Below are 27,840 nucleotides of genomic sequence, written 5' to 3'. Positions count from 1 at the left end.
TCACGTCTAAACCTCGGGCGGTCCCTGCTGGCTAACGTTAGGATTAACGGAGTGCGAGGATTTTTTTTTTTTTTTTTCTTTTTTAAATGTATTTGTTTTAAAACCAAACCATCCAATTAGCGGTAAAGTTTCAGCTGTTGGGTGGTTTGGTAATGAATACCTGAGGACTAGCTGGTGAGGAGAACTTGTGCTGAGCCGTCTGTCCCCACGTCTGTGTCGGGGCTCTGGCTGCCTGTGCTGTTGTCTGTGTTCGTGCCTGTGCTCGTGTCGGTGCTCCAGTCAGCGGAGGCCGGGAAGGTAGCTAGTGGTGCAGTGGGCAGAGTTGCAGTCATCTGAGGTGCTGGACTGTCGTTGGCGGAGGAGCAGGACAAGGAGGAGACCGGGGTGAAGAAGGAGGAGCAGAGGAGTTTGACGGGGCAGAAGGCCGAACCCCTGGGAATGAAGTTCACCTTGTTTTTGTCGGGGCACGAGAAGAGAGGGAAGCCTTTTGATTTGCCAGACCTGAAGACAACATACAAAAGTTGTGAGCTCAACTTTTTAAAATTTTTCTATTTATATAACTATTCTGATTAAATGCAAGTTGTTTATCCCACACAGCCGTTTGCCCTCATCCCTACCACCCACAATGCAAATAAGGTTGTTTGCTTCGCTGTACTTTCGTCTAACAGGATCTCAGAGTCCATGAAACAGTACAGTATTGTTTCTCTTTTAATGATCAGTACTTTCAGTGCTCACACAGCAGACAGAAGCACAAATGAGTCAAATATGAGGGTGTACTTAGTAACACAAACAGATTGTAAAATGGAAAATAAGAAGAAGTACTTACACCATCTCTTCAAACACTTTGACCCTCTCACAGCCCTCTGGAGGTTCCCGCTTGAACATGTAGCTGTTGTTGGGTTTGGGAGATGTGGCGAACTTGGGGAGAGGAGAACTGCACACACTGTCTGGAAATATACAATAAAGAGTACAACATAGAGGGAACAAAAACAACTTTGGTTATTGATTCTTAAGAGCTGCAGTATACTGTGATTAGGGCTGTGTCTCACTATAAATTTTCAGTAGAAGTTTTTGTACTGATACTAAATCAGTACTGTTTTCAGTAACCAACTTCATGGAAAATAAACATTGTTTATGAATAAAATTCATTTTTTTGTCAATCAAAAAAAAAAAAAAGCCAATCGAGTCATTAGGGTGCCCACATTTCCACGGACAAGATTTCAAAACTTTTCCATGACCTTTCAATAATTCATAATTTTTTTTTTTTTGCCCCACTTGCATTTCTCCCAACGCATCCAAATCAAGATCTATTCAAACATAACTTGAGCCAGCTTGCATACATGAAGGAACGCAAGGAGAAAATGAAATGTATATGATGGTAAATAAAATAATAAATCATAAAATAAAATCTTGTCACAAGTTGACACATATTACAGCTACATTACATCGTCAGCCACAGAAAATAAATTTGCTGTTATGTTACATTATGTGGGAGGTTATCCACAACAGATAACTATAACAAACCATATCACAAAACACAATTTCATTACTTTTCCAAAACATTTTAAATCATTTTTACTAATTCCATGACTTTTCAATGCCTGCAAAATGTGACTGTAAAATTCCATGACTGTTCCAGTTTTCCACGACCTTGGGAACCCTGTGTCATGTAATGCAGGATAACCACCTCTCCACCTGGCTTAATCTCGACAAGCTGCTGGAAACATAGATGGGTCCAACCTGGTAGAAAAGATTTCTGCACATTTTAATCTATGCAGTGCTTCATGCAACACAAGCTGCCACAGTGCCTGAATAAAATACAATCTATATGAAAGTATGAAATGATCATTTAAATAAAAAACAGTGTTCGGAATGTTTTTTAAGACCAAAGAACTGTCTAAGGTACTTAAGGGACCATTTTGACATGCACTCAAGTAGCAATTTAGCAATAAAATAGTCAAAACTGAAATAAGTGCAAGTTGCAGCTCTGCATAGCAATAAAATCAATAAAACTCACTGAGTATATTGTTATGTCTTACAAGAAAACTCCATGGACTTAGCACTGTAGTCCACTAACTTTATCTGACTCATGTTGGACAGTAAAAAAAAAGATCAAACTGATGCAGCAGAATCAGAGATACTTTTTTTTAATTCAGTGCATTCTGTCTTGTAAAAACCTAGTACCCACATTACCCACAATGCAACTCAACCTGGCAGTTAGGACAGAGATTCAGGTGTGTTGTGCTACAGTAGTAGAAACTAAAGCTTGGTTTATATTTGCCATAGTGTCCCAGGAGCAAGGTTTGCGCCCCAGAAAATTACTTAATCACCACTTTTGAATTGAGCACCATGGCCCTGGTTATATTTTTCCCGCTCCCTGGCAGTTTGGAGCATACTGCAACAAAGAATTGAGCATAAACACCTCTGTGCCATCTACAAACAAAGCTTAACGTAGCCTCTAGCAGAGATGAAGAGTGAGCTAAAGGAGTCTAGTAAGTTCACTTCTCTCTGACCGAAAGATTTACTTTCATTTGAAGCAAATTAAGGCTTTACAAAATAAAAAAAAGGCACACCTTTGTCGATTTCCTCTGCAGAGCACGGGCTTCCATCAGCAGAGTGGACGTGGTCAGAGCTGCGGGGGCGGGGCGAAGGGCTGGACTCACCACTTGAAGGAGCCTGTGTGTCTGTGTCACGTGTGTCCCCACTGCTGCTGCCTTCATGGCGCGTAGGGAAGGGGGCGCGGCGGCCATCTACCACATCCATGGCCTGTGAGGAGGTCAGAGTGCAGAGGAGGTGGTGAGAGGTCATGTGTTAATATACATGGATCCCAAAATGTCACGAGTGATGGAGAACCATAACTCAAAGGTGACATTCAATCACCCATAACAGGCGATGTGTCCTTGTAAAACCCTGAACTGATGAAGTGCTCCTGTGCGACTTGCTGGATGACGTCACTCTGGGTCAAGAGCATCAGCTAAATTATCCTGAATCTAAAAGTGTTGGAAACTGAGAAGCCTCTGGCGTGTTTGTCTGTCTGTTTAAAGGGCGATTGGAGAAGCAAACGCCACACCAGATGGTAATACTTTTCAGTGGATGAACAGTGGGATGTGCAGCGTGCTCTGCTTTGGCACAACTGATTCAAACGGGAGAGCAGGAAAAAAAGGGCTTGGTGCACATCAGACTGTAAATCTGTAGCGGTGCTTATGTTTGTATGTGTGTTTAACTCTGTGTGTGTGTGTGTGTGTTTGGCGCGTGCGCCTGTGACTTTGTTAGAGGGAGTTTTACAGACCTGCCAAGGTTCACTGCCCCGCATCAGTCAAATTTACGTGTGCCCTCGCCTCTAAGCAATTTAGTTTGGTGGTAGTGAGAATATATGTGTGTAACTGTCTCACAGTGTGATGCACAATGCTGCAAGTGACTTTAAAAAGCTGTCTGTTTGTATGCGTGTGTTATTTAAAATTTTAAGCATAGTATGAAAATCTGTTTTGACTATAGAGATTCATATTGTATAGAAAGCTTGACTGACGTTGAGGGGGACGAAAGAGAACATTTTTTTTCATACCGATCCAGAGTGAGCATATACAGTAGGCCTGCTTCACTACTTCATTACCAATTATTATTGATGTAAACAATCTCACAGATTTAGCAAGTGTTCATGACTGTTGCCCAGTGTGAGGTGCAAGACACACCTATCGTTTAACAGGTATAAATCAGAAATTAAGTCATAGACTTTAAATTGTGCAAAATACAGCAGTGAGACTTCTTACTAAGTTCAGTGAAAGGGAACACATTTCTCCAAATTTATTGAATTTACACAGGCTGCCAATTTGTTTTAGGATTGATTTCCAGATTTTACCCATTACTTTTAAAGCCCTTCACGGCCTTGCCTAAGAACATGTATACGAACTGCTGTTTCCGTACCAACCAGTTCACCACCTGAGATCCTCACACAGGAACCTGCTGACTGTTTGTTTATATACATATATATATATATATATATATATATATATATAAACTTTATTACTATTATTATACATTTTACAACATCTGCATCAATATCATTGTATCAAAACTTTCCTATTGCTTTTAAAGGACCCATGACGATGAGTTTCTATGACCATCCACAACTTAAAACACAATCACAGCTAGATGATATACTTTACTCTAAATGTCAATTTAAGTATCACAGGCAGACAGGAAAAAAAGTATTCACCGTAGCTTTAAACTGCCACGCTCTACTTTCAGAGCTGTTAGTAACGAAACCACAGTACGTACTGGCACTCTGAGTGACAGCTGAACGCCCTATGCTGCCCATGTATGCTGCTTCATTTAAAAGCAGTAGTTGTGTGCAGCTATTTTTGACTCACTGGCCAAAGTGGGATGTAGATTAAAAAAATCTACCAGCCAAGCATGTTTTTTTTTAACAAGACAAAATGATGATACATTTCCTTGTTTTTGAAAGACAGTTTGCCGTCATGATTCAAACTGAGGGGCCTCTGTGTTTATGTTTCATAACCTGAATAAGTAGCTGATGTCCCATACGGTAAGAACGAGGAGCACCACTGACTGTCAGGTGTCGCCTCACCAGCGCGCGTGTGTGCGTGTGTGTGTGGGACACAGACAGCAGAGGAGCAGCAGAGCCCGGCACCCCTAAATGACACCATAACATGGCAATGACTCTCAGCGTAGAGACTCTCCCATAATTATTTTGGTACAAACACTCACCTGCAAGAGATTTACTTGCCAAACGGAAAATCTACTGTTAATTTCGGACCCTGACTATTTTAAATCAAAAGCTACAGAAAATCGACCTTATATTACATGGAAGGTTTCACGGATAATTACTTTAATTTACGTTAATTACTTTACACTGGACGCATTAAAGAGAGCAATGGTAGTATGGCGTTTTTCTGAATGTGGTGAAAAAAACGACATATTCCTGCAGTCTGGCATTGATTGCATTTCACTAATACAATTAGCATTTATTTTGGCACCATTTTGTTGACAAAGGTGCAGCTCTTTTCACCAACACAGAGATATTTTAGCTGTCAGAAATTCCTTCTCATAGTTACAATTTGAAGCCACTCTAAATGATTTTTTTCCCACTTGGCTGCTTGTATTTGCAGTCTGTTCGATGTGACCTGAATGTGCCATTTAACCTAACTGGGACAAAGGATGATAAGACTGAATTGAGTAAAGGTAGTGTCAGGTGAGTTCAGATATAGAACAAACTAATCTCACACATTTTCAGTTCAACAAGCACTTGAAAAAAACATTTGACCCATTGCTGGTGTGTCCCTACCTGTATCCCCTGTTCCCAGTCCTCTCTGATAAACACATTTTCTAGCTCGTGGCTGATGCCCTCCACGCTGCTCGGCACCCTGCATATGAGGGATTTTGGCACAGGGATCGTTGACAAGGCTGGACTTCCCTTGTACTAAAAAGACAGACAAAATAAAAATAAGTGAAAAAATATGTACCAATTAAAATAATATAATAAAACATCAAAAATCTCGGGCAGTTGTGCAATGAAATACATAACACTGCATATGTCTTACAGGCTGTGACGCCAAAATCTGCCTGCGGTATTGAATTGTCGCTGATCCAGTTTCATGAGATATTTAATGGGTGTTGCAGTTTAAATACATGTTACTGAAGTGGGATTAAATGTCACTGGGAACGAAAACACAGCCATGATTGAGATCTACAACATGTGGGTATGGCGCATAGCATATCACTGTTTATGGTCATTTTCTCACAGTGGTTGATGTGTTCTGTTGCTGGGCATCTGTTAATGAATGAACTGCAAACAAGAGGAGGACAGAACATGCCCGGACACATCCCCCCTTCTCCTCTCCTCTTTTGACACAACTGGTCAGAATGGACTCATTAACTAAACCCCCTCCTCAAATGCAGTGCAACATAAAACATCATAAACTTAGATTGTGATCAAATATGGCCTATACAAAAGTCTGAAGAAACTACTACATTTATAAGCAGGGTTCATACACATTTTTACCAACAAATTTCCATGACTTTGAAGAAAATTTTGCAGACCATACATTCTCTGAAGCAACCATCGTTACTCCTTATCAGGTCTTTTACAGAATTGTATAATAGCCTTTTAAATACATATTTATTTTAAAAATAAATTCAGAACAGGAATAGAAGTGAATATTTAAATATAACTTAGGGGCAGTTTTTAATGACAGGGAGGGGATGGTAAAAAAAGGAGGAAGTATGTCAAATAATTTTTGAGGCACTGGAGAGGCATATAAGTTTTCCTATTTTGGCTTGGGGGTGTGCATTCAACTTTAAATGGATGTATTTTGTATTTATCTTACTTCCATTTTTAAAAGAAAACATGAGTTTAGAATGCATGTTTTCTTTAAAAAAAGGCCTTTACTTTTTCCTTTCAAGAACAAAAAATTAGATTTTTCTTTTCATTTTTTAATTGACAACACTCCAAAAACATTAAAAATAAATTTTAAAAAAACACACCATTTATCACAGCCAGAAACAGTAAAAACAGAAATTATCATTGAAGGTTCAAATTTCCAACAGTCCTCAAACACATCATGGGTTGTTATGCAGGTCTGTGATACAAAATTCCATGACCCTTTCAAAACTATCAGGCTATATTTAGTTTTCCAAAACTTTTCCAGCCCTGGAAATAGCTATTTGCAAATTTCATTACTTTTCCAGGTTTGAAACCATACACCTCTAAACGTACTCTTAAGATAGTGACAACATAACTACCACATGCTATTAAGTTAAAACTTTATTATCAAACTTAAACCAATGTGGAAAATGAAAAAAAGAAACCCTGATTTTTAATTTGATGCCATTAACTGAGTAATGCAGAGAGCCCCCTTGCTTCACCCTGGTTTATTCATATTCAGTCCCCTTATCTTCTGCAGCTGTGATATGGTTTGCTCACCGTCTGTTTCATTTGTATGTTTTTTTGCTCTGCTGCTAAGCTACCTTATCATGTCCCTGCTGCCAGGGTAAAATCTTGCATCACCAAAGTCAAAGTTAGTTAATGTTTTCACCTGAACAGAGCGTGCCGGTGACTCAGTTTGGTAAGGCATGAACACTGACATGAATAACTCACCTGTGCTTGGCATGCAGTGCCATGCTGTGCCTGTTGCTGCAGCTGCAGAGAGCTCTGCTCTCTGTCTTTGCTCTGCCGGCTGACTTGTTTGCTGCGCTGCAGCTGCAGTCTCAGTTTAGCAATCTGCTGGAAGAAAAGTAACTTCACGTCAGCAAATGATAGATTATGATCGAGTTCTGAAGGCAATATTTCTGTCAAAGTGAATTTAACTTTTCAATGCCACTCAGAATTAAATTTAAGGTTTATTTCACAATTAACAAAAAAAGAACTGACATCACTTAATAAGGCCAATTTGTCCATTATTGTAAAATAAAACATGACTTTTTGTCCCATATGGGAGACAAAGAAAACAAAAATATATATTTTGTTGGTTCAACTATTTTGATCTGTGTGATGTTAAGAGTCATTTAGTCAATAAAAAAAATAAAAGAAGCAGTTTCTATGGAATTTTACAATGCAACACCAGAAAATAAAATCATAAAATCCTACTTCCCATTTCATAGATTTTTTAGAGGTTTTTGAAATACTGATTTAAGACATTTTATTACAATTTAAGGCCTTATTTTTGGATACATTACGGTTAAATGATTATTAAAGTTGTTGAATAACCATTACAACTTTATTCCCATATACTTGTCTTTAGGCTTAGAAATAAACCTATAGACAAACCTTGCCACAAACCTACATTAAAACAAATATTGCTTTATTTGTCAGTTATTTTCTTATCATTTTAAAGACAGCTGGGAGAGTACCTTCTCTTACATGACTTACAACAATAATACACAAAAATACGTGCTACTTTGTGCACCCACAAAGATCGACTGGAGTCCTGTTGCAGTTTAAAACAGTGGCATGCATGTCTGATGATGAAACAACTTAGGTCAATGGGTGTTTCTGCATCTGGCCCAGTATCAGCCTAAAAACAGGATACCCTTTGTGAGCCTAACAGTCGCAGTTGTACTATGCAGACAAAGGTGTGGTCTTCAGTGCTGATCTTGTAATCCTGGCAACACAGTCAACAAAGAGACTTGCTCTTTTCGTAGATGTCCTCCCACACATGTAATCGCAGAGGTTAGAGAGATTGAGTACAGTTCACTGCATTCATTGAGTGACCGCAGGGTCGATAATGACAAGTCCAGGCAATCCCGATGTAATCTCAGAGGATAAGAAAGAGAGGTTTTCCTGGCTGTGCGCTGTGCTATTGATTAAACAGGCCAAGGCTCTGGGACTGACTCAAGGAAGTTAAAATAGTCAGTGTATGTCTTCATTAACACTTGAGTGTGAAGTATGAAATCTGATTGTAGCAATTGGATTTCAAAAGATCTCACGGCCGTGAGTCCATAGCCAGGAAACAGGTATAGCAAATCTCTCGTGTGTACTAAAGGTCTAGTGTGTAGGATTTAGGGGGATATATACTGGCAGACATGAGACATATGAATAAGCATGTTTTCTTTAGTGAAAAATGAGAATCTTTATTTTTTGTTACCTTACAATGACTTGTTTATATCTACATAGGGAACGGCTCCTCATCCAAGGAATACGCCATGTTGCTCCGCCATGTTTCTGCAGTAGCCCAGAATGGACAAAACAAACACTGGCTGTAGATGGGGGCATTTGTGTTTGTGCATTGGCCAATGTAGTAAGCAGCATCAGCAAAACATTTTTTTTTTTTAAACTGACACTGCTTTATTTAGTGTTATGACTAGTTCAAAATCTCTGAGTCTGCTTGTTTTGGAGAGAAAGAGGTAAAAAAAAACTCCTGAACGTCTGGATCATAAGTTAGCAGGGCTAGCGGCCTGGCTGTGACGAGCCGAACAGCGTTAGAGAAAAACTTGATTTGTAACGCGGAACTGCTTTATTCAGTGTTTTTACCGGTTTAAATCACCTGGGGTCTCATTTATAAACCTTGCATACGCACAAAACAAGGCCTTGAAAGGGGCATGTGTCACTTCCAAACAAAAGGTGTGATCTGAAAGGACAAACTTGATGGGAGGGAACATTTTGAAAACTTTGAAATTGGCAACACAGATGGTGAGGTGGTGAAGTGAAGCCAGATTGTAGAAATTAAACGTGAGAGAGGAATAATTATCCGTATCATGATGCCTCTAACACATGAATTAATCCTCCTAAATCTTACAAGCTGCTCCTTTAAAAAGTGTCTCTTCCTGTCTCCCCTTTACAGCTTTTGGCACAGGTCCGATGGAACGTGACGACCAGTAATTCACATCCACTCAATGTCAAATTCTATTAGCAATAAAACAATAAAAACATTTATTTCTTGTCTCAACAATTTAATAGAAATGTGAGTAAAATCTAATTCTGGAGCATCCAGACTTGTAACTTTATAGTGCCAACAGTTATCAGAAGTGTGACTGTAGCTTGGCCAGCTGACACATGGTCAGCAGTAAAGGCGCAGCCTCTTCCATTCCTGTATTTTGTCAACTTTATTTACACAATCTTTTTTTGGTCATAAAATTAAATTATTTGTAGAATGCAGTTCTGAGTGTTGGTATTTACGTCTGCCTGCTTGACATAGATTCTTGAAAGTGTCCTTGTGGGTTTGTAAAAGAGGGTTTTTGTGGGTGTTTTTTTCTGGCGGATACTTACAAAAACCCAAGACATCTGTGTATGATTAATATTTTGGAACTAAATATGGATGACACACAGATGTCTTGTGCCCGAAACAGGAAAATATGAATTTCTGTTGTGTTGCAGGCACATCTGAAAGGCTTTTCAGTAACATGAGTTACTCTGAGTGAGTTCAGTAAGTGCAATCTAAAGAGGGAACAATATGGCTGCATCACCCCTGCGGAGCTCCTGCACCATCTCTCAAAAACAACAGGCCATAACGAGATGTGAGTGTGCAGTTGAGTGGGAAACAGAGGGGAGAAGGAGGTTAAATTTAGACTGTGGTCTCAAGAGTTGGAGACCTAATAGCTCCATGTGGTCAGTTGGTTGGCCACCAGGCCCAGCAGATAGACAGGAGTGGAAACCAATGTTAAGGAGCATAATATTTAGGCTAACCTCAGAACCTGACAAATAAAACACAATTTAAATAAATGGAATGAACCTCAAAAATGACAAAAACATGCTCTTTGAACTGGCTGTGTGAATGCTTTAAGCCAGTCTGGCCTAGTTTATTGTCATACAGACTGCTGACACAACTCAACTGTTTAAATCCAATGTCTGTGGTGTTTGTTGACTTGGGTGAACCAAAGTTAAGACAGGTGAATCTACCTCTTTGAGGTGGTCTGCGCTGCCCCATGATGCTGACCGCTGGTGAGGACTTCCTTGTTCTGCTCCCTCATCAATCCAGAGACCTGGAGTCTGAAACACAGAAATACATGCAAACACATAACCACATGTTGCACAGCTCTGTATCATTTCCTCGAACTCACACACACATACACAACTCGTGTTATTGACACATGCTCCAGAGGTACTGTACAGAACTGTAAGCAGCAAATAGCACATCTTATGTTGCATAGGCAGACAAAGATAAGTATGATGTTCCCCTGCACAAGAACCTAAACACAAGTTACGATTGTGTGCAGATGCAAACATATCTAAACAGAATACAGTACATCGTCCTTAAAGCCTGAGATTAAGTAAGCTGCATTTTCTGAGATTTGTTTATGCAGCAGGGCGGCCTGATGTTTACAGAGATCAAATCACCGGAAAGTCACCGATGGAAGTCCTTGTTTAGTCTCACTGAATATATGCTCATCAAGAGTCAAGTGTCTTATTAAATATCCTTTATTTACAAAAATATTATAAAATAAATAATTTTCTCCAAGACGTGGATTTACTGATTGGGGTCCACATTTAAAACAGCAAAACTATATCAAGACATCCATTTAAAAACTCTCACACCACTCTTGCGGTACTGAACATGATACTGGATAAATAAGACCAGGATTGTGCCGCAGAAGCTTTGTGAGAATTTGTAAAAGGATGTTTTGATATAGTTGTGCAGGTGTTAAACATGGTCCCAGCAAGTTTCCTTCATGAATTAAAGGTAACATGACTAACTCATGTAATTTGATATATTTTGTGGGTGTATAAAGTATTCCTTTCAAATTATAGTTATTCAAAGTTACATGTTACGTGCACACATTTTTGCCAACGTATCAGATATACATGAATTTTAAGTAAATATGAACTTGCGTTGGAGCGTTAGCACTTAAACAAAAACCTCTCCTAAAAACTGATGAAATGTCCTTAATCAAGACACTGAATAGCTGATGTGCCACCTCATTGTGAAGTCACTCCAGATGTGAGCATCAACTAAATACCTAAAAAAGTATAATGTTTGGATAAGCTGTTGAAAAAGATGTGGGTGAAGGCAGTAATGAGCGCTGTGTGCTCAAAAAGTAAAGCCGAAAATCTGGAATCAATGAAAATGAGAAAAACAGTCATGAGATACCATCCCCGAGGAAAGAACTACATTCAACAGGAAAAACAAAACTCATAGCATGTTTGATTGCTTCCATTAGTGAGCCAGGTTAAGATAAATACATCTGTGACAGGGATAAACCGACTCACATTCTGAAAACCACCAGCCACTTAACGAGCCACAGATAGCTCGAGAAAATAATTACAGGGCTACCAAATAATACACCTGCCCTGTCAGACACAGGTGACATTTACAAGGACTTTACTAGCAGCGTGTGCTAGTTTCACTCCTGGGAGTTTCAAACTTTTCACCTTTATAACTTTTTTGCCTAAATACACTGCTGTGATTTGGCAGAACACAACTGTTGCCAGGTCCTTAAGTCCACAGTGAAATTTTGTGTCATTAGTAAACCAGTAAAAAAACATTTGATATACAAAACATTCTCTACCAGAGAGCACAGAGGCAGTTCTGTTTCACTAAACATGTCTTTTAGACCTCTACTGCACAAACAAGGAAACGGTTAAGTTATGTAAATATATGCAAAAAACAGAAACGAACTGAGGATGCTTCATACGCTCGTCTCAAACCACATACTTCCTCCTGATTATGCATATCAACAGAGCCTCTGGTGCTCAAACAAATCCTCAAACATCTGACGTTTTTTTTGGTCAGAACAGTCGTACGAAACATCTTAAATGTCAGTGTCTTCACACTGCCTTATGCCTGACCCCACACAGACAGAAAATCCTCTATGGCTCTCCAGCTAACGCACAAGCCTTGCCCTATGATATGGAATATCACACTGTGAATAATGAGGAACACCCGTGAAGCCGTTTGCGTTGGATTGCTGGCACTGGCTCCCCCCAGAAAAGGACAGCGAATTAAATGGGTGCTTGTGCTCTCATAAAAGGGACCACTGTGCTTGGCCACGTTGGATGGCAGATGTGTAGCTAGCCTTTAGCATTAACATTTTGTGCATGGCCTATGGAATGGCTTGTGCTGTTTGATGCCTCTGCCAGACATTGAGGGACTTGATGCTGAAGCTTAATCTCTTCATACAAAATGCAGATTGCTGTAAAAGGGCACACAGGCTTTATGGAGTTGTGGACTTAGCCGTTGAGGAAAAACTAAGTTCTCACAGATGTTCAATGACGTCAAGTAGGGAATGCTACTCACTGCTTGTAACCCCATGAAATGTGAAATGCTTTAATCTAGCAGTGATTGATATTTGCAGGTTTTCATATGGCTGCGCAATACTGGTCAATATAAAAAGCACAAATGTATGCTATATAGCCACCATTTTTAACATGTATAAAAAAAAATGAACAGCTTTGAAATTGCAGTCTTGTAATATTGACCCCTTATTATATATATTTTATTTTTTGTAATTTTCTAACTCATTTTTTATAATTATTTATTATGTCTGCTTTTTTAAAAAAGCAAAAGTATATGTTTATGTTTTTGTCTGTTGAACTTTAATAATATATTTTATTTTATCTTTTCATGTGTACTTGTACTTATTTGTTTATTCTGTCTGCTGAATGATACAGAGGGGATGTTTGTTGAAACGTGGGAGTATGTCGTACTTTTCCTATTGTATCTGTAACTTACTGCACTTATATGACTTTATATACTAATAAAGGCCTTGAGGGAAACAAATCTTTTTGAGAATCTAAAGAAAAATGGTAGTATTCTTAGTTCACTGTTAATCTGACAGCAGAGTGGTGTTACTGGACATGTTTTAAATTAATATCGAAGAGGTATTTTTGTTCTTTCTTTTGCCTTATTCAGCCTTTATTCAAATTAACTGTTTTTTAACTGACATGTGGCAAAAATGTGTGCTTACTGTTAAAAGTGATGACAGCAACTTTCAGTACACAAAAAAAGTCAACAGTTATGAGGGAAACTGAGGCGAGAATTATGCCTGCAGCTAGTACTATAGCTGTTTGCATTTGAGGCGACATTTAAGCAAACATTGGCTTGTGGATTCATAAATCCATTTTCTCACACTCAATATTTTACACAAGGGACTTTTATTACATTAATCTGTGGTTTCGTTTTAAATTTTCTCACTTTGCAGACACTGCACAGAGCCTTGCTTGCAAAATAAATACATTTTTTTGCATAATTTCAGTAACTACACCTAACAGATTTTTCTACCAAAAGTCTAGTTACAGAAAAATTTCTTCTTTACCAAGTTATATACAAAACTGTGTCCTCCTACGCACCCGTTTTGAAAAAGATATGCTAATTATTCTTGTGTTTTACGTCTCAGGGAAGCTAATAACTTTAGAGATGTTAACCTGCTACAGATGTCAAGGTAGGGGTCACAGTTTTCTTTATGGTGTATATCTCAGTTTGCAATTCTAGTCCCAATTTCCACCCACATATACATAGTTAAATAAGACAGTTAAAAATACTGCGGGCTATCTTTCTTGATTGACACAGCTCCCCCGAACAAATTGTCTGCTAACTAGAACACCCACATTTATTTACCTCAGAGGCTCTTTTATCATGCTCGCTCTTGAACTTCCGGCCTGAGTTGTGTGCTTTGTAGACTTGTGTGCCAGGTGTTGTGCCTGATAATGCAATGCTGTGCAGATAAAACTCTGCCTGCAGCTTGCTTCCCATTATGATTCCCACCCAAAGGGTTACATACAGGCAACATCCTCAAGAATCCAGCTCTGTTCCAAAGCAGGAAATAATGACTGGGCTTCAATGGAACTGCAGTGGAATTTGTGCTGGTTTGTTTAGATTGCATGCCGAGACATGTGAGCAGAGAGCTGCCACTGCTATCATTTGATGGGATTTAGAGATGAGGAGAACATGCATTCTGATTTGGTGAGTTGGTTTTGTGCATCTGTTATCTTGTGCATATCTGAAACCCACTGAGCATTACAGAAAATGGATAGAAGTTCCTGAGACGGTATTTTTGTTGTTTGTTCTTGATTCATTCATCAATATTCACATAGCTGATAATCTTCAACATACACATCAGTTTACATTAAGCTAATATGAAGCAAAAATAGCGCACAGTGATGGCAGGTATCATGTAATACAGCACAAAATTAGGAATAATTGTGGTCATCGAGCTTAAGATCCTGATAGGGGGTGGATTATTGATCTGCTGATACGTTCACAGCTGATCAGATCGATGGATGACAAGAGATATTTGCAGATCTTTGTAAGTGAGAGGGAGTTCTAGTCCCAGCAGAATAAACGGTTTAGTTTCAATTTTAATGTGCCTGACATTTGGCCTCTCCTCTCTGCCGCTACCGCGCTAAAATAAAAATAACCCAACCGTGTTTTAATGCCGCTCTTAATCAACAGTCCAGCTCCACTGAGACTATGGTGGGACAAATTAGACTATGGCAGCCCGCAGATATTTGCCTTTAACGCCTGGGACACACTGCATGCACGAGCGGCGCGTGACAGCGACCTCACAGGGTCCACACTGGCAGCTTTGTTTCTGTGATGCTTATGCAGGGCTGCCTGCTGCTATGACTACTATATTTCCTCATTTATAAGTACATTTTCCTCTCATTTATGAAGTAGTGCAAACTTCTGAAGTGTCAACAACCCGGTCCTGCAAATGTTTCACGAAAAAATACATTCTGTCAACAACTGATGGGATTCTGTCGACAGACTTTGTCAGACATATATTTTGAAACAGAAGCAGGAAAGTTTAAGTAAATCAGACATAGTTGCATTTCCTCATCTCTGTGACGGATAAAGACATTGAAGCTGTAATACACGAAAGTATAGAGCGAGTATAATTATCAAAACACTATTTTCACTGACTATTTCTGCTGAGCGTGAAATGGCGAGTCACCATTTCTCAGGATGTGCCGCGGCTGACAAGCAGCTGAGACGTGCCTGACAAGCGCTGCTCACGCAGGCAGTGTGTTCCAGGCGTAAACCGGCAGTGGAAGTAGTACCAGCACTCAATCGATGTCTGTGTAAAAAGGACAGCCAGTATGCCTGAAACCTACCGCCGGGAAATATAAATAATATAAGAAGAACTGCAACCGAACAGCAACTGAAAATGTCTGCAAATCAGTGAGACAAAGAGGTCCAGGAGCTCCTTACCATCCAAGCAGAGGGAGAGAAGAAAAAGCAAAGGAAGCATAATAACGGGACTTCGTAAGGCCGCTATTGCAAAATCTCTGTGTAAAAAGGGCTAAAGTTTACAGTGTCTGATCCAAATTTTTCAGGCATATTCCCATTTCATACTTCGGTTCTATAATGATACAGTTAAAGTCTGTCTTTATGCTATGTTTTTCAGGTTAAATTCAGACTGATGATTTATAATTTCCTCTCACGCAGGCGCAGAAAAGACATGCGTGTCAGTGGTCAGCTGGCCATCGGCTGTAGTCTTTGTGTTGCGTTCAAGTGCAACTTTTAACAGAAGACATAAGGCAACGCAAACTGTTTGATCAGTCTGCCTTTGTCGGTTCTAGTTCTTTGAGGTCGGCTTGGTGTGTCAGGGCCCTAATCTTCATACAGACGTTCTCTGTGTTCTGTATCCACAGGGCCCAGGGCACACAGACCTATCCCGGAACAGTGATTAGCATATGTATGGGCCCTCTGCTCCTCAGCTCCCACACAAAAGGCAGGCAGGCAGTGCAGCCACGAGGGCCAGGTGGTAAGCAGTGGGATTTCTCCTCGACTCAGCCATAGCCTGGGGGACAGGTGCAAACAGCTTCACCTCCATGCAAGGCTACATAACAGCTCAAAGGAGAGGCTGTCTTGAACTTGTGCAATGCACAACAAAAGAGGCCAGGGACCTTTTGTCTGCTGCTCTCTGCTGTTGTTGTCTTATAGAAAGAGCTGGGGCCAGGCATAGCTCTCTAACAGGAAGTGGTCTCTCACTATCCTTGGGGGAGTTTGTGCATTTAATCGTTCAAGGATTGTCAAGTGTGTCATACACTCCCACATCATTACAACATCAACAAATGTTTTTCATCTCCAGTTTCCACAGCTCTGACAGATAAATCTCTTAAACTGTATTTTCATTTTTGGTCAGCCTTCAATCAGATCTTTGCTGATAATGGCTGGGAAACACAGTCAAGGCCATGTTAATTTGCAGCACAGGCAAATATGACAATGTGCCAAAACACAGTAGGTCTACAACAGTAATGCTCATACAGTAACTTACGACCCACGGGACAAATCTGGCCCCAGATAGGGTGCAGGTGCCCCCCCCCCCCCACAATTTTCTGATCCAAAATAAAAATACAGTGATTTATGCTGGGAGTTGTTTATGAACTTCTAGTGTACATAAGGTGCCAGAGTGCATAAAGCAACATCAAAATAGAGTTTATTTATCAAATACTGCAAGTGGAGGATCCCCTGCACTCCCAGATAGTCCTAACTAAGCCCCTAATGTCCTAAAATCCTAGAAATGTCCAAAGATCTGAGAAATGTACTCCTTACTCGTCCTAAAGTCAAAGAAATGTCCATGTATCCTCAAAACAATCTATATTCCTATAAACATCCCAAAATTCTAGATCCCACATACATGCCCAATTATAAGACCTGATAATTATCAAATTGATTTTCTGTACTTGTTTAGTCTCTCCTGGGTTGCATGGGAACCCTGTAATAAGAGGTATTTACTCTGCATACAACCACTTCAAGAGATCTCGTAGGCCCTCTCACCACTTCCTCAGCCTACACACAAAGAAATGTGAGGCAAATGAGGGGTTAAAGGGATGAAGCCCATGTAAATTAGGCTTGGCGGTCTTCATTCAGACACATGAAAGGCTTCTGTTAGCAAAGAGGGAGCAGCCCTTGTCATGATCATGCATAGTCAATATTCTTTCATAACACAAACCCCACCCCAAACCAACAACCCCCCCAAAAATGAAGCTCTAAGAGAAAAACTGCATTTAGCTGTCAGTGACATGGCACATTAAGTGGGTGATCATATGTGGGCTGCTTTCCAGGAATATTGTGGTGAGGCTCACTGTGAAAGTCATGCATAGGTCTTATGATGTGTTATAATGTATTAAAAATGTGGTGCTGAGAGGGAAATTCAGAATATTGACAGTAAGCCTTTATTGGCAGCAGACTCCACCACCAACCACAGATTACAGTAACAAACTCTTTGGCTCTGTCTCGTAAATTTGTCTTCTTCACCAGCCACTACGAAAGAAACCAACAACTATTTGGAAGTCCTAACTACCATAATTTGCTGGGAGAAATGAAAAGTGAATGTGGAATCTGGGGAATTACCGGACACTCTAGCCAAAGTGTGGGCTATGTGGCCATATTACAATATATTAAGGTATTCTTGCTATGTCAAACTTTAAAATAACTCAGTGCAAATGATATTGGAGTAAAACTCTTCCAGCACATGATTATTAAACAAACTTTAGCCTAGTCTTTTTGTGAAGTGAGCTTTTCCCTCTCACATCCCCCTCTGAATACAGATTAAGCAATTTGACTCTACTTTTCCAAACTTTTCTTTCTTTCCCTGTGATGTTGCAATGTGCTTCACTGATTGATAACCAAAAACTGAATGTGCAATATAAAGCTCAATCAATTAGGCTACATTAAATAAAAAGCCATTTTTTTTAATAGTGTTGACACAGAAATCAGATATTATGCAATCAAATCTTGGCCACTTTTATGTGTGGTCCTAAATCCCATAAGTATCCCATTACTAACCATGCACAGATTTCTTACACTTAGATTTTTACACACTTACATGCTCAGCATGCTATACAAACTTTATTCTAAATATTTACATACTATGCTAATTGTTTACTATTATTGTGTTTGTATTTCAGATGTTATATTTCTATGTACTTGTGCTGGTACTTGCGATAATTCTCTATCTTGGCATCAGGGCGACAAAACAAACCGCAATTTCCCTTCAGGGATCAAGTGTTGCTGATCCTAATTTCTGATTGTGATGCAGCCGCTTTAAGAACAGTCATATCAGAATGAATGTGTGTTTTTCAGCCTTGGTCTATTGCACGTCGTACTTCCGTTGAAAGTACATAGGGCGGCTACAATGGGCAACTCCAGTCGCCAGCCAATCAAGTCCGACTCCCTGACGCTCTCTGATAGGGACAAGTAACCTAAATACCCTGACAGTGTTGTCGTGAGGCACCAGCAGAGATACTGGAATGCGGCCGTGGACATCCTTAAATCTTGGAGGAAGTGATCCTCTGTGAAACTCTCCCAATCACAGGACCCACTCCTACCGACTCCTCTCCTGGCTGCACCCACACTTCTTTCTCCATGAAACTATCAGCAACAGCTGCTAACAGAGCTAGCGGACTGAAAGCCCATTATCCCGAAAAGAAACAGCAACTGCTCCAAAGAGCCAGATCATGATCTAACTACTGACCAAAATAATCTCCGTCATTATCAGCCATTTCATGCCTACACTCCAACTTATCACTAGCATAAACACAAAGCAGATGGACCTACAAAACAGTCATTAAGGGTGCACCGCTAGCATTGACAGTTCAACTAAAATCAGATTTTTTAAAATACCACAATATATTACCTCTCTTCAATTATTGCCATACACTGAGTTGTAATCCCTGTATCATGATACAAATCGGATCGCCAGATTCTTACCAATACACAGCCCTTCAATATAGTGATGTTTTTCTGTATGGGACGAACCTGTGTGGCTTTGTCTTTCATACAGGAGGGGTAGGGTCCATGGGAGTCCCGAGGCCACTGGCCGGTGAGGTATGGCCCCGTGATGGCGTCCAGGGAAGATGTCCGCCGGATGGCACTGGAACTACGAACTTGCAACTTGGACCTTTCTGCTGTGGTTTGGGAAAGAAAAAAGAAATAGGTTAAGGCACAAGCGCACACAAACACACACCCATGCAGGCGTCAGCACCAAGAGAGCAATATTCCCCCAGGCATCTTTGACACTGAATGTGCCAACTTTCCTGATTGTGTCAATAACACACATCAGGATTTAATATGCAGTGCTAAAGTGTCACCGTGTTATAAATCTCTAAGTGCAAATTTGTAGTCAATAACTAAGGGCCATACTTTGAGTGGCACGCACCTACAATGGTTTACATTTTGGCAAATAATCTCATAAAATATCCTGAAACAAAAAGCAATTGCATAATCCAAGACTTACTGTCAAAATAAGTTACTTTCCTTGACCTAGTTTCTTCAACTATGTGTTGTAGTGGGAGCACAGAGAGGACTGTGGGCAGATGTTCACATGACAAGATTAGAAAAATATATTGCAGTCAATTACAGAATGAATTGTTACTCAGGTCCCTGGTTGAAAAAAATAGGACTTATCTCCAAAAAAAACACATTATAATCAACATTTCACCCTCACCTCTGATAACTGCTACAATTAACTGTGTTTTATTGAAACGAGATCTCACCTTGCAATCTCTTCTCGCTATCACAGTGTGGACAATTTTTTTTAATCGCATAAGTATTAGTGCTGGGCAAACAACAGGCTCGAGAGCCGAGGCCTGAAGCAAATGTAAATGGCTGAGCAGGAGTATCTGATGTTATGAGAGCAGTCTGCTGTGAGCCAGAACAGTTAAGCACACACCACCCACATAAGACAACCACACCACAATGCACATCAATACTGCCTGCATCCACTCAACATTCCTGCAGTGACACGCAGTTTAAAAAAAAAAAAAAGGGAGAAAAACAAAACATGCAAACACAAAGACATTAGCATGAGACTGCAGCAAGAGCTGGATTAAATTTATAAGCCTCAATTACACTTTGTGTGATCACTAAAAGCAAATGAAAGTTCCTTCATGTCGGTATTAAAGACAGAAAAAAGGAATAGCATGATGATCAAGAAACATTTACTCCTTTCCCTGTCCGAGCAGGCAGAGGCAGAGGCCTTTCCAACATGAACACACAAACCAACACACAGACTAAACTACATGAGGCACCCCTCTCCTCACAGCACTGCATAGCCGTTCATTGTTGTTCTTTGTTCATAGAATACACAGGCCTACCCACCCAAAGGTATTGCCTAAGTAAGCTTACTGGGCTACAGTAAAATTCCCTGAAGCATTGTAGACAAAGGAAGCAGGCTAAATTTCCATCAATATTGATATAGGCCAAGCCAGTGCTCTCAGAACCGGGATTGTGGTTATTTTCCATCGTCTCCTCACTTGCCAGACTAGAATAATCTCCTGATGAGAAAAAAGAAACAGTGTGAAAGAAGCCAAGACATCAAAGCAGTCCATGTGCTGATTCCAGGGATAAGTGATGTGATATTAAAAGGAATATTTTCAGGTTGAATTTTAATAAGAACTTTCCTTCACCGGGCATTCTGCGAGCTGCGAAAAAGTCTCTGGCATTTCCACAGAGGATAAATGGGTCAAGTCAAGAAAATGGGTGGTTTATTAACTGTAGAGCAGAGGCAAATGTGAAAACAAACATGTGGTGCAGATCAGTAAAGCATAGCAGAATGGTTTCCTGTAGATTTTCACAAGGCCACGGGACATTTGTTGAAGGGAAATCACAATGATTTAGCTTCAACTCATGATCAAAACTTTCAACTTATCTGAGAAATTCTCAACTGAATGATACTAGAATTTTAGTTTGTGCTCAAGCTATTTCTGCTGCTCATGTGTGACTTTAATAGACACATGTAGATTGACCTATTCAGTTAAATACAACTTCATTGTATTTGCTCTAATTACCCACAGAACAGTGAATAATGAAACACGAAATTGCCCACTCAAGACTGTGCAAGCTCCGTCATTGATAAGAAGGGGTGAAAATGTAAACAATGCATACAGTGTCAGATTAAAATGATTATTGATTCTGTAAATATGCATGATTAGAGCTGGGTATTGTTATAGACGAAAATAAATCAATAAGTAGTACAAAACTTCTCCAAGCTAACAATACCTGTGTTCAATCCTTTTTGTATCAAGATCGAGAAAAATTGTGGAGGTGTTGGGAAGCTGAGTGCTTTTTTTTTAACAGAGATGGCAGTATAGTGTCCTGAGATGTTAACAAAACGTCAGTGTGGGATACTACACACTGGTGGCGTCTGCATTTTAAGCAACTTAATGCAGCCACTCATATTATCAGTATTGAATAAAGTAGAAACAAAAATTATGTTCTCTGTGGTATTGGTATCGCTTTACAGGCCCTGACACACCAATGTTAAGCTGTCGGTGAGCATCGGTCACCCTTGACTTTGTATTTTGTCCCGGCCCTTGTCTGTGCTAGTCAGCTTTTTTTTTCCAGATGTCGGAGCCCGTCAGCGAATGAAGTCACTGTGATTGGCAGAGCTAAAGTCAAGAGGGAGTGAGAATAAAACAAACTTGTTATACGAGGTAAAACTGTTTTTCTGTCGCCATTGAGCTCTTCATCAAAAACATTTCCTGGTGGTTTGTGTTGTTAGCTGTCGCTCGGTAAACACGCTTTATTCTTTCAGCACTGGATTGAGCTGTTTATGTGCCAACTGGCTAACTTGCATCAATGATTACAAACTTTCATGCAGATGCAGAAGATACATGTTTGTTGGATGTTGTAGTCTTTATAGAGTCATGTGCAACTTTTTTGGCCGAGACACACAAATCTTTGATTTTATTTGGTGTGACCAATTATATAATCACAGTTTTTTAAGCAATTCTCAGTTCTACATATGATACTGTGCATTTATGTACTATATCATATAAACTATAAACACTACACATTATGATTATCTGGAACTACTGGCTTACTAGGCAGCTCGTATTTCAATAATGTTCCACATGAGTTGCTCAAGCTAAAAACTGTTAACTGCAAGCAGTAACTAAAAGCATGCTCGTCTTTCATGTAATACGGATGATGAATGATGATATAAATCTTTGTGACGATCTTTTAAAGTTAGGAGTTTCATCATCTGTCCTTCAGCTGGTCAGGAAATTGCTTGTTAGCATCATTTGCATCAGTCAACAAGTCCAGAAGATACCTCCCACAAGTAAGCTTGGACTGTTTCTCAATTTATGAAGTTTGTGTGCTAACAATTCCTACTTTTATAGCTGAGAAGTGAAGAGTAAGCAAGCTTAAACCTTCAAAACCTGTGCACATCAGTTTGATTTCTTTAAGAAATCATGGAGAGAAGGCAAAGAGCAACGTACAACACATGGCCCTAAAAATAGTAAGAAATTAGTAAAAGAGACCAGAAAAATACCTTAAAATAATATATATATAAATAAATAAATTAAAAAAAAAAAAAGTTAATACAACAATCATATATACAGTTTTATTGACATGTTCCCCTTGTTTTTTTAAAAAAAAAAATACCTTTCTAATAATTATTCACCCCTTTTTAAAACAGTTTTTCAGGTTATTTTCTTTGTCATCTTTTACTTTTTTCTTATTCACAACTTGTGGAACATTTCTTGCCAAGTTGGCCAATGCCCTTTTTCCCCATATAAAAAAAAAAAACAAACCAATTTGCTCAGGTTTAAAAGGGTTAACGTCAAGGTTCATCCAGATGCTAAACAGTCAGTTATGTGCCGGCTAATAAAACTGCAGAAAACGCAGCTTAGCTCTACCAGACTCAACTGATTTGGACAACACGCTCATTTTCACATTTGGTCCTACTCTGCAGTTTGAATGGGTGACAATGAAGCAGGGCCGTTTCAGCACAGCTGGCACTTTGTCAGAGAGCGAGACTATCATTGTTGGGACAGTGTGGTAAGAGAATGATGTCATGCTGGTGAACCTAAAAGGTCACGATGTGGAATATAATACTCTTCAGTGCATTCTTCATCATGAGGCTATGATCTGAACTGTCTGAACACCAGTGCAGGCCATTACCAGTGTGACGCTGGCTGGCATGAACACTGATGGCACTGCAAGGCACTTTGGACTGAATTTTCCTACCAAATGGCGAGCTTTATATCTGTGAGTGGGTGCAAAGTACTTCAATGAATGACAAATTACAAAGTGCAAAGCCTCCTGCTTCTGTAACTTCAGGCTGGGCTGCTGTGATGAAAGATCATGTTTGCATTTTTTGACTGCTAGTAGGCCACATTGACATGGTCACAGTCGTCATCTGAGGTCTTTCATGCGTGTTTGGACTGTGAGGTCACAGTGATGAAGGAGGGTCAAGTCTCCATCATCACCACGAGCATGGGACACTGGCCTGGGTTAGAGGTCGTCTCTTACAGGGGACTGAGGTATGCATGGCATGCCACTGGGGTGGGAAATCTATACCAACCGCTAGCCAAACACGGGTGAAATTCGTCATGCCTGGTAAGTCTGCCTACTCAGTTGTTATGGAAGAGACTTAGTTTCCTGCCTTTGCATGGTACACTGGTCAGGGCTGGAGGTCATTTCATTCAAAGAACCGAGGAATGTGAAGCACGTCACAAACATAAGATTCCACACACAATCCCACAATAACTACCATGCTGCACTGAGACCAGAGGGCTGCCATTTTGGTTAAAAGGTAAGAGGGAGAAGCTTTTAAACATGACTAATGAAGGTAGCATTGATCCAGCTGATGCACTGTGGTTGCTGTGATGCATTTTGTGACCCGGTCACATTAAGTACAGAGCACTCTTGCGGTGGGAATACCTGGTGCTTTTCATGGGAACTGAAGTTATAGAAATATTTCACAGAAAAATAACCCGTGTGTCTGTAGTGGAAAGATGCAAATACTTGAAATTGGTGCTACATGACCAGAGAAAACAGAGAGGAAAAAGACGCTTTTGCTCAATAGGTTGAAACACTAAAACTCCCACAATGCACTGCGCTGCACTGCACTAGACCAATAAATGCTCCTGCTGGTGGGTGATGTAATGCCTCCCCGTTCGTTTAAAACAACAGCGTCCGGCTGGTGAGAAACAATCTCGTGTTGCAGTTGAACGGAAAGCTAAAATATGCATCTGAAAACATTTGAAGGGAGAAATATTCAACTCAGTAACAGAATCTTGGTTTATATTAGGTCAGTGCTGCCAAGTTTTACCGATTAATCTCTGTTTTTTTTCGGCCACCATTTTACTGTGCAGGAAAGAGTATGCCCCTTCCTGTTCGCAAACTCTCACTATTACAGCTGAGCAAGGAGTTAAAATATGTTTCTGAAAACGTTTTAGGTAAGAAATAGTCAATGCAGTAACATTATTTTGATTTTGGGACAGTCAGAGCGTTAATACAGTGTTGTTGAAAAAGTCGATTTATTGTGTTAGTCTGACTAAGACTGGACTTTTAAAATACATATAAACATGTTGATCCGACTGAAATCGTATTGAGTCGAATTTCTCAAAGTCAACTCACATCTAGATAACGCAGTTGGGGAGCGATTTACTCTTTCATGTATACGCCTCAGCTGGACCTAAACTGGCTTCAGTGTTGTGCTCCATTGTCCAAATATACAGCGCCAGAAAGGTATGTATGTTGTCACTGTTCGACATGCAACCTGTTTGCCGCTTGCTAACGTACTGAGAGAGGGGCGGGTATGTCTCTTGATCTGCTTTTATATTCTGTGTCAGCGGTGGCGGCATGGGTGGCGGGCAATACAAAAACAAGAAAGTACAGCCTGTTTTTCAAGCAACAGTCCGAGAGCTTGTGAAACTCTGCCAGGTGGCGTAAAATATGTCATTCAACTGAGTCTCACCATAGGGCAGAAGGGATATCTAGGTACTGGGTAGATGGCGTAAAGTTTACCACAGTTCATCTACAAAGCTGGTTGAAAATCGGCAAAGTATCCCTCTGACAGAACTAGACAGAGTCCCTTTTTTGTCTCCACAAACTGGAAAACCAAGCTGTATTCACACACTTTCATATCACAACGTGCCTCGCCAGATAGTGTGTGGTTATGTGTGTGCTGTACTTAAAACACAGGATTTACAAAGAAGAAAAAGCAGTGGTCTTCCAGCTAAAAATGTAGTTCTGTCCTACAAAAGGACACTGCTGCTGCTGTGTAAAACCAGTGCAGTGTGGATATTTGGCAGAAAAGCCTGTCACATAAATGAGACTTAGTGAAACGCTGGAAAATGCGGATTTAGGGCTGCCTGAACTCTCATGCCCTCTTTCAGTTTGTCTCCATATCACTTCCAAGAGCAGCTGAGCGTGACACAAAACGACACAGCCTCCATGTGCAAGGCAACGTGGAGAGGCTCAGCATATGGTCTGAATGTGCCATGAGTGCTCCATGCTGTATGTATGCAGTGAGGTCCGAATAAGCAACACCTGACTATTCACTCAGCACTGTGTCTACTGGGACTGACGTGGCCCCTTTTTACAACTGAAAGCATGTCTTTCTGCCAATTCTCTCCTCCCCCTCTCTCCTGTCAAAAGTCCATAGGAAATAAGAGAGCCAATAGTGCACTCTATTCTCTTTATGAGTGCCTAATTGTGTAAGTGGTTGATAGGCTAAATAGTAAATGCATCAACCTTCTGGAGATCGAAAGCCGACTTGCTCCAGACTTAAAGGTCACCATCTCAAATATGATATCTTATCCCTTTTTGCACAAATAACCATTTGAAAATTAAGCAAATTGACTTTGGTTTATTTGGGAAGAAGGCAACAATCAATTAAAAAAGACATAGCCCAAAAACCGTACAGTAAGTAAGAAGGAATTACCATAAAATAAGCAAAAAAAGGGCAAATTCCTAAATAAAAACGTCTGAAAAAATATTTGTGTGTGTATGTTTACTTTAAATGCAAAATTATTGTAATTGTGAACGTAGTATTATGGACATTTTTCCCTTAAGTAGGGGAAAACTTTCTAGTAATTCTCCCGTTTTAAAACTCATTTCATGGGTTTTTTTTGTCACCTTTCTCGCCAAATTGGTCGTTGCCTTTTCCTCCCATGTTTAATAAAGAAACTAGACCAATCCATTCAGGTTTGAAAAGGTCACATAGCTTGTAAAAGGCGTATGAACGCAGCACGAAAAAACTGATGTCGATCCAAGTTTAAAGGCGTTTAAGTATTTACTTGTAGAGTTGGCGTAACTCAAAAAAGTTACCGTGACAAGTTATAGGTGGGCAACAGCAAGTGGTGACATGGCATTTCTGAGCCTATATGTTAGGCGAAACATTAGAAGAAATGAGTTTTTACCTCTGGACACTGGAGAGTCTGGGGGACAGGAGGAGTCCTTGTTTTCGGGGGACAGTCTTTGCTTAGCATTTGCACTTCCTGAGCTGAGAGACGGGCTGGAGGGGGGACTGGAGCCCCGGCTGTTGGTGGCTCCACCGTAGAGGGTCTGGGACCGCGGCGGGCTGCTCTGCCCCCCGCGCAGGAGCTGGTAGGGCACGGTGGCACGGATGGGGTGCAAACGGCAGCTGCTGTTGTTGAACGAGCCGGGGGAGCCCGCATTGCTGCGTCTCACCCTCGGCTGCTGGAGCGAGTTGCTGGGGGCTGACATCCTCCGAAACTGGCTGTAACTCCTGTCGCAGAGTGAAAGACGTAGAGCCAAAAGTTGCTGCTTCTCTGGAAGAGGAGGAGGTGGTGGTGAGGGGAAACGGTAAGATAAACATTAGCTTGTTAGCAAAAAAAAAAAAAAAAAAACGTTAGCTTCCTTTTTAAAATTTTCAACGTATGCACTCGAGGGGAGAAAAAACGCACATTATTTGGTGAAAACTTACCTGTGAGACACTAAAACATGCCGTCGTTAACTTTAAACGCTACACGAGTGACTTTAAAAGTAGTTTTTGATACTTCTTGAAAGGTTTATTTCGTGTTTAGCAGCTCTCGTTCCGTCTTCCCCATCATAAATGACAGTTGTTTCGACAAGACTACTGGCTGGAGCCTGTGGGCGGGCTACGCTTGTCCCTTCTCAGCTTGTGATTGGACGGTGGCGTTTTACAGTAACGTCGCTGATTGGTGCAAATTTGCCTATGGATCTTACTTTCAGCCAATCAGATTAGTAATGTCTTACTAGTGTAAAAACAAAGTTAAGATGTTAAAATTCATTTGTAAAGGGGTAAATCCTGTTTATAGCAACATTTCTGTACCATAAATTACTTTCTTTAAAATGTTCAAAATATATGTAATAAATGGCTTTAATCATAGGTTGTCTTATTCATCACATAAACACAGAATAATGCACATTAAGCAATCAATACTTTTACAGAGTCCTGAGTGTATGGCAGCCTTTTATCACATGCTTGGTGGTTAAGTATAAATGTATTTATCCTCTGTAGACTCAAAGCAAAATGTGTTTTTAAATTTTTTTTTTTTTTTTCATTATTCTATTTTTCTCTTTTTGCAAACAGGAATATGGTGATTTTAAAAAAACAAGTAAATAAAAATGTTTTTTACTTTATTGAGCTTTTTTTCCTGTATATGAGGTGTTTTACTATGTCCCAAGTGCAAAGTAATCAACTTTTGCAAGAAATATGAGCCAA

General features: G+C 40.1%; 1 protein-coding gene across 3 annotated transcripts; it reads right to left on the bottom strand.

Moving 5' to 3' along the window:
- Nucleotides 1–27,215, bottom strand: LOC121945368 (glucocorticoid-induced transcript 1 protein-like). 3 transcript variants are annotated; one of them, XM_042489500.1, is made up of 9 exons: nt 27,079–27,215; nt 26,552–26,923; nt 19,155–19,303; nt 10,352–10,441; nt 7,115–7,240; nt 5,303–5,437; nt 2,574–2,766; nt 827–947; nt 1–501 (listed from the first exon to the last, which is right to left on the bottom strand). In XM_042489500.1, the coding sequence occupies exons 2-9, from the start codon at nt 26,856–26,858 to the stop codon at nt 168–170; spliced, it is 1,455 nt and encodes a 484-aa protein (XP_042345434.1). In that variant the 5' UTR covers nt 26,859–26,923; nt 27,079–27,215; the 3' UTR covers nt 1–167. The 3 variants fall into 3 exon arrangements, with proteins under 3 accessions (XP_042345434.1, XP_042345435.1, XP_042345436.1); XM_042489501.1 differs by having other exon boundaries at nt 7,115–7,237; XM_042489502.1 differs by having other exon boundaries at nt 19,155–19,300.
- Between the last annotated feature and the right edge of the window lie 625 nt (nt 27,216–27,840).

This window comes from Plectropomus leopardus, chromosome 7 (assembly GCF_008729295.1).
Source record: "Plectropomus leopardus isolate mb chromosome 7, YSFRI_Pleo_2.0, whole genome shotgun sequence".
Taxonomy (NCBI): Eukaryota; Metazoa; Chordata; class Actinopteri; order Perciformes; family Serranidae; genus Plectropomus; species Plectropomus leopardus.
The sequence above is the reverse complement of the archived record's forward strand: the minus strand, read 5'-3'. Positions and strand labels throughout refer to the sequence as shown.